The sequence below is a fragment of the Octodon degus genome, unplaced genomic scaffold (genome assembly GCF_000260255.1).
Source record: "Octodon degus isolate 3935 unplaced genomic scaffold, OctDeg1.0 scaffold00164, whole genome shotgun sequence".
In the NCBI taxonomy this organism is placed as follows: Eukaryota; Metazoa; Chordata; class Mammalia; order Rodentia; family Octodontidae; genus Octodon; species Octodon degus.
The window spans coordinates 3,137,509-3,145,164 of record NW_004524740.1 but is presented as its reverse complement, the minus strand read 5'-3'; the positions used below and the strand labels follow the sequence as shown (position 1 = coordinate 3,145,164).

At 39.5% G+C, this 7,656-nt stretch overlaps 1 protein-coding gene across 1 annotated transcript in view; it reads right to left on the bottom strand.

Moving 5' to 3' along the window:
• Ppm1d (protein phosphatase, Mg2+/Mn2+ dependent 1D) overlaps positions 1 to 7,656 on the bottom strand; it is a 42,825-nt gene that overhangs the window by 24,663 nt on the left and 10,506 nt on the right. Inside the window, exon 2 of the mRNA XM_004643068.2 lies at positions 3,657 to 3,885. Within this exon, the coding sequence (XP_004643125.1) occupies positions 3,657 to 3,885 (229 nt within the window). The remainder of the gene's footprint in view (positions 1 to 3,656; positions 3,886 to 7,656) is intronic.

Here is a 7,656-nt window from a genome sequence, read left to right as displayed (position 1 = left end):
TACATACAGACATAGGGCTGAAGATGTAGCTCATTTCAAAGGGCCTACCTCTAATACTCAGTACCAAAAAAGAAAGTTGCAAAAGATGCTGCTTTTCCGGCATTCCCTGCTGCTGTCCTGAACTATTAAAAGGCATATAAAAAGGAACATCCTGACATGAACGAAGCTGACCGAGCAGCAACAGAAGGCTGGAACAACAGAGCGCTGGCCAAATGCCTAGGTGGGGATGAGGAAATAACTCATAATACAATTTTTGCAAAAGGACACCTGCTCCCAAATGGCAAAGAGCATCTGTCCAACTGTCCAGATGGTACTGTAGCGACAATGTAAAAATATGAACCTTTAATTATTAAAGAGCTATTAAAATCAAGGAAAATACAACTAAATTTTAAGTTGAAAAATAAGTAAGTAATATCCAAAAGTTATTTTTTAAAAAAGATTAATGAGAGGTGCTCAAGCCTACCAATATTTTCTAAGTATGATAATGGGGCTAGGCATGCAGCTCAGTGGCAGAGCTTGCCTGAATGCCTGCCAGGTCCTGGGTTAATCGCCTATCACTGCCAAAAAGACAAGAAAATTGTAACTATGTCTTAGTTTTTAGAACTATGGTACTACAACAGATATTGTGAAGTGAGAAGAAACTTTCAAAGGACAGAGAAACTGGGATGGGGGAATGGAAAAAAGAAGAGAAAAGAGGAAAAAAAATATATATATATGATAGTTAAGACAGTTACCCTACTAATTTCTCTTAGGTCATTAAGTAGAAAGGTTTGTGCTAATATCATTTGGACAATTAAATGCTGGTATCTTGTACTCTGAGTAACTAGTTTAAAAATTACAATATGCAATGTATTAACCATTGTTACCCTATGATCTTGTTTTGAATTTTTTTCTAAAGGAGCCGGGGAGATGGCTCAGTGGAATAAGCGCTTCCCTGGCAAGTGCAAGGGCCTGAATTCAATCCCCGGTTCTGCAATAAATAAATAAATAAAATTAAAATAACCTTATGGTACTAGTAAATGACAGGAAAAAAACAAAACAGAAAAAGACCCAAGCACATGCAAGAATTCTAGTTCTAATTACAAAGCCCACTCTTCTCAGCTCCCAGAAGAGGTCTCAGACACATGCAGATCATCACACTGGCAGTATTAAGTAGACCATAACCTGAAAGCAGACTCTTAACCCTGCACAATATAGGGCAGGAAGTATAGGATCCCAACATGGCTGCTTCAGGAATACTGTCTTCATTAAACCCAACCCAAACTGTACAATAAGATCATCTCAAAAAATATATATATATATGTATCTTCAAAAGTGACCCTTAAGGGCTAGGGAGATAGCCTGGTGGTCTAAGCACCTGCCTGGCAAGTGCAAGGACCCAGGTTCAATCCCCAGTATTACATGCCATGCTGGCCCCAGAACGCCAGGCATGCCATGCTGGCTCTGAAACCAGGTGTGGTGGCTCACACCTGTAATCCCAGTGCTGAGGAGGCTGAGACAGGAGGATTGCAACCAGTGCAAGCTGTGTAGCAAGACCCTGTCTTTAAATGAAAGATTTAAAAAAAGGTTCCTCTCCAGTTATAACAAATGTAAAACTCTGATACAGGATAAGATGTTGATACTGGGAAAGCTATGTGTGGAGAAAGAAAGCAGGGAGTATTTGGGAACTGCTGTGCTTGTTTTAATTCTTAAATCTAAGAGTGTTTTCAAAAATATCACTTGGTGGTGGCTGGGGAGATGACTTAGTAGAATATGTGCTTGCCTGGCAAGCACAAGGGCCAGAGTTCAATCCCCAGTACCACCCCCACCAAACATAAAATTAAATTAAATTAAAATAAATAAAATATATATATATAGCAGGCCAGGGGTAGGTCCTGAGTTTGATTCCTGGTACAAAAAAAAAAAAAGGCTCACCAAAAATATTACTTAGTGGGCCAGCCACATAGCTCAGCGGACTAAAGCACCTGCTTAGGCAGAGTGCAGCGGCCAGGGTTTGATCCCCAGCATGCCATGGCAGCCCCACCCCCCCCCGGTTGCCTTGGGTTGTTGTTTAGGCTTTTTTTTGTTAAAAAAAAAAAGGACTGGATGTGGTGGCACGTACTTGTAATCCCAGAGATTGGGAGGCTGAAAACAGGAGAATCACTACAAGTCTGATCTGTGTAGTGACCCTGTAGACTCTGTACCAAATATATAATATAGATAGTAGACAAACAGATAATTTAGCTTAAAAAACCATAAGCTAGGCTGGGTACTATGGTGCATGCCTATAACCCCATGTACTTAGGAGGCTGAGACAAAAGCCAAAAATGGGGGGCTGGTGAGATGGCTCAGTGGTCTAAAGCACCTACTTAGAACAAGTTGAGCAAAGCACAGGGACCGCGGTTCAATCCCCCAGCACCACATGCCAGCCAGCCCCGCCCCCTGGTGGGCTGAGCTGGCCACACACACACATACACACACACACACACATAAATAAATAAATAAAATTTAGAAAAAAAAAAAAAAGCCAAAAATGGGACAAGACTAGGCAACAAAGCAAGATACTATCAAAATACAAAAAGGGCTAGGGACATAACTCAGCGCTAGAGTGGCTCTTGGTTCAATCCTAGTACTGCACAAAATAAAAATACAACACCTACTAATTTTAATACATCTTATTAGTGTCTATTAATTTTTTAAAATATTGGAAAGACCGATACATGGCCATATGCAGTGGCACATACTCGTAATCCTAGCAACTCATGAGGCGAAGGCAGGAGGATTACAAATTCAAAAGACCAAGACCTGTCTCATATTTTTTAAATGGCTGGAACTGTAGCTCAGCAGTATGGCTTGCCCAGAACAAAGAAGACCCCAATACTAAAAATAAATAAATAAGAGCCACTGGTTCAAAAAAAAATTTTTTTAATCCATGTATATTTTGGGGGCCAAGGGCAATAAATACTGGAGATTGAATCCAGGTCTTTGTACCAATAAACTACCTCCCCAGGACTCATTTTTTATTTTTATTTTATTTTTATTTTTTGATATAGGGTCTTGCTATGTAGTACAGGCTGGCCTTGAACTTGTTTATGTAGCCAAGGCTGGTCTCAAATTCACAATGATCCTCCTGTCTCAGCCTCAAGTACAGGGATTACAGCCATGTGCCACCACACCTTGCACTTTTAAAAAATCCTGCCTCAAAATTTAAAAAAATGAAGCCAGATGTGGTCGTGCACACCTGTAATTAATTCCAGCACATGAAGGCTAAGGCAGGAGGATTTTTTTAGTTGAGATCAGCCTAGGCTACAAAGTGAGCTCAAGGCCAGCCTAAACTACATAGCTAGACAAAAAAGAAAAGGAAAAAATGAAAGGAATAAAAGGTTAGAAATGTAGTTTAGTGGAAAGACCCTGGGTTCACTCCCCAGTACAGAAAAAAAATCTTATATGTATTGTTGACTAGATATATTATTTTCCTTTTGGAGGCATTATCAGTAATAAAAATAAAAATGAAAAAGATAAAAAATCAATTCAAAATGAGATAAATATGAGTATACTGGGTTTTGCATCAGGCAAACTAAAAACTTGCTTTACAAAAACAATAAAAAAGATCAACCTTATTAAAAGAGAGAAGTAACTAAATAGAAGCACAAGAGAAAGACAAGCAAAATCATTACCTCCCGCCAAGTCCTTCGATTCGTTCTCTTTCCTTGGGAAGTTCTGGTTTATGGTCCTGTGTCACCTCCACAGCTCTAACAAAATCATCCTTCGGGTCATCCTGAATTCCAAGGACCACCCCTGAGTCACCTACATGAGCTACATACATCTTCATGCCCCGTATGATGACCACACTGGCAGTCGTCCCTGATGTGCTGGGCAGACCTGTCATAGTCTTTGGCCATTCTGCTGCAATGAGAAACAAAGTATTTTATTCTTCTAGGTATAAACATTAATACAGTTTCATGACAGAAGAAGCAATTGTCTGAATTAGCATATTAAAATATTTTAAATATATTTTGGAAAATAGGGATTTCTGTTGATTTTTTTTTTTTTGAGATAGGGTCTCACTATGTAATCCATGCTGGCCTTGAACTTGTAACAATCCTCCTGCCTCACCCTCCCATGTGCTGGGGTAACAGGTATGTGCCACCAAGCCAAGCTGTTGATGCATTAACACATTAATAAGTTTTATAAACAATGCAACTATAATAAAATTGTGCAAACAGTCTAAGAGGGTCAGGGAGACAGCTCGGTAGAATAAGCACTTGCCTGGCAAGTGCAAGGTCCTGAGTTTAATCCCCAGTACTAAAAAAAAAGCCAAAGAGAAATATATTACAAGACATACTATTTCTATATAATGCCTAGTCCTAACTACATTTAATCCTAGCTATAATCCTAGCATTCCAAGAGACTGAGGCAGGAGGATAACAAATTTTGAGCCTAGCATGGGCAACTTAGCAAGATCCTATCCCAAAATTAGAAACAAAAAAGGTGCCCAGGGATGTCCTAGTTCAGTGTAAAGGACCTAGTTTTTATCCCTGGGAACACACAGATTGAGCCAGAGGACCTAAGAGACTTGCTAGAAGGCTGTGGGTAAACAGTTACAGAGGAAGCGTGAAGTTCAGTGCAAAGGCTCTAGATTCAATCTTCAGTAGGACATATTAGAGGCCAGCCAAGGCTACAGAGTGAATTCATGGCTAACCTGAACTACACAGCAAAACTCTCTCAAAAACCCAAAATGTCAAAGGACCTGAGTAGAAACTTTGCCAAAGATACACAAATGGTCAATAAGTAAATGAACTGATAGTCAATGTCAAGGCTGGGAAGATAGCTCAATGGCATAAGCACCTACCTGGCAAACGCAAGGTATTGAGTTCGATCCCCAGTACACACACACACACACACACACACACACACACACACATACACAGTATCACTAATAAAGGAAATCTGAATCAGATCTACAATAAGTCATCATCTCACACCTACTAGGATAGCTACTATCAAAAGACAAGAGGTGGGCTGGGCATGATGGCATATGCCTGTAATACCAGCACTGGAAAAGCTGAGACAGGAGGACTGCAACAAATTTGAGGCCAGCTTGGGCTACACAGTTAGCTCAAAGACAACCTCAGCTAAAGAGCAAGAATCTGTTAAAAATTTTTTTTTAAAAAGGGGGGGGGTCCAGGGAGAAGGATCAGTAGAATAAACGCTTCCCTGGCAAGCGTAAGGGTCTGAGTTCAATCCCCAGTTCCACCAAAAAACAAAAAACGAAACCAAAAAAAACCCAAAAAACAAAAAACAAAAAATCCAGGCAGGTATGGTGGCACACAACTGTAGTCCCAGCACTTGGGAGGCTGAAGCATAAGAACTGCCAGCCTGGGCTATAAACAGTTCAAGACTAGTCTGAATTGCATGATGAAAAAGTAAATAAACGGGGCTGGGGAGATGGTTCAGTGGAATAAGCACTTCCCTGGCAAGCAAAAGGGTCTGAGTTCATTCCCTGGTTCCACCATAAATAAATAAATAAATAAATAAATAAATAAATATGAACTGCATAGTAAGATCTGTCTCAAAAAAAAGTAGGTAATAAGTGTTGGCAGGACTGTTAATTGGTACAGCCAAGATAAAAAGCAGAATAAAGATTATAAATATGAAATCAGAAATTAAACTACTGTATTACTAAGAATCCCACTCCTGAGTACATACCCAGAGAAAGCAAAATCTGAATAGACAGCTGTACCTCCAGGTTCCTTGATGTGTTTACAACAACCAAGATACTGAATTAACCTAAGTATCTGCTGATAGGTGGAGGTAAAGATAAATGAAGTGTGGCATATAAAGGCTTAGTTTCCCCATTCATCACTATGGACTTTCAAATTCTCCAAAACCTGTAACTTTGTGAGCAACAACAGACACCTCAAGTACAAAATTCCACACCTGACTATGAGATAGGCTGTGGTCAAAATGCAGGTGTAAAAAGACTACACATTTGAGTCCTTCTGGGACAACTTAGTGAGACCTTGTCTCAAAATAAAAAACAAAAAAAATCCAACCTAAAAAACTCAACATCTTAGGGAGACCCCCCAAAATAGAAAATAAAAAGGGACCCCTCAGAACCTATCAATTAATGAATTGATTGTTGAAGAACAGCTCATACAGTGCTTCTGGGTTCAATTACCCACCCCCACATCCTGCCCCCACAAAAAGCAGGTTCAGTCTGGGACTGGGATTATTGATCAGTTGGCAAAGTGTTCCCCTATCACATACAAATCTCTCAGTTTAGTCCTTAGTACTGCAAAACAGAACAGACAGGTACAGCTGGGATTATAGCTTAGAAGTCCACAACTCAGCACAGATGAGGCCCTGGGTTCAACTTCCAAAGCATACATGTGCACACAAAACAAGCACACTGGGGCTGGGGAGATAGCTCAGTAGAATAAGGGCTTCCCTGGCAAGCGCAAGAGCCTGAGTTCAATCCCCGGTTCTGCCAAAAAAAAGAAAAAAAGAAAAGAAAAAGCACACTGAAAATTACCTTCAGGCTATACATATATAGCCTGAAGAACCTGAAGAAAGGAAACACATATGAACTCTGTATTTAGACTTGGGTTCCATCTCTAAGATACTTAGGTCACTGTAAATATTCCAAAATCTGAAAAAAAAAAAACCCAAAACAATTTTAGCCCTATGTTTTTTTTTTTTTCGGAACCGGGGATTGAATTCAGGCTATTCTACTGAGCCATCTCCCCGGCCCCCTATGTATTTTAAATAAGAAATACTATTCAACTTCTACATACAGTGGAATTCCATTCTATCAAAAAAGACCATTTTTGCCATTTCCAAGGAGGATGAACCTGGAGGACATTATGGTAAATAAAATAAACCAGGCACAGACAAATACTGTCTGACATCATTTACACACAAAATCTAAAAAAAATCAAACACATCAAAACAGAAATAGGTTGTCAGGGAGCATGGATTACCAGGGGTTGGGGCTGAGAGAAGTGAGAAGATGGTCAAAGCATACAAACCTTCAGCTGTGAGATGCTAAGTTCTCAGGATGTGATGAACACCACAGTGATTATATGCCTGTGCTGAACAGAATAGCTGAAATTGGCTGAGTAGCTCTTAAATGTTCTCAACACCTTTAATGCTGACTATGTGAGGTGATGGGGGGTAGTCACCTTTAATGCTGACTATGTGAGGTGATGTGAGGTGATGGTATCATAACACAACACACGTATATCAAATTATCCCATTATATACATTAGAAAATAAAACTAAAATTTTCTTCAGAAGCCATTAAAAGAAAAGACTTTCAGAATGAAAAATGGTCCCACAAATCAAATCTATAATACACTGCCTAAATGTAAAAGCGAACAAGAGGATCCAGGCATAGTGATGCCTGCTTGTAATCCCAGCACTGAGGTGTTCACACAGGAGTATCACAAGTTCAAGGCCAGACTGGACTACAGCATGGTAAAAGCCAACTGAGCTACACAGCAAGACTCTGCCCAAAAAATGGTAGTAAGATTGGGGACAAAAGACCAAAAAGGCTTATAACAACAAGAACAACAAAACTAAAAAAAAAAAAAAAAAACTAAAAAAAACATGCAAAGGTGTTTAGTTTCTTTAATTACTAGGGAAATACTAATTAAAGACCACAATTAGATTATC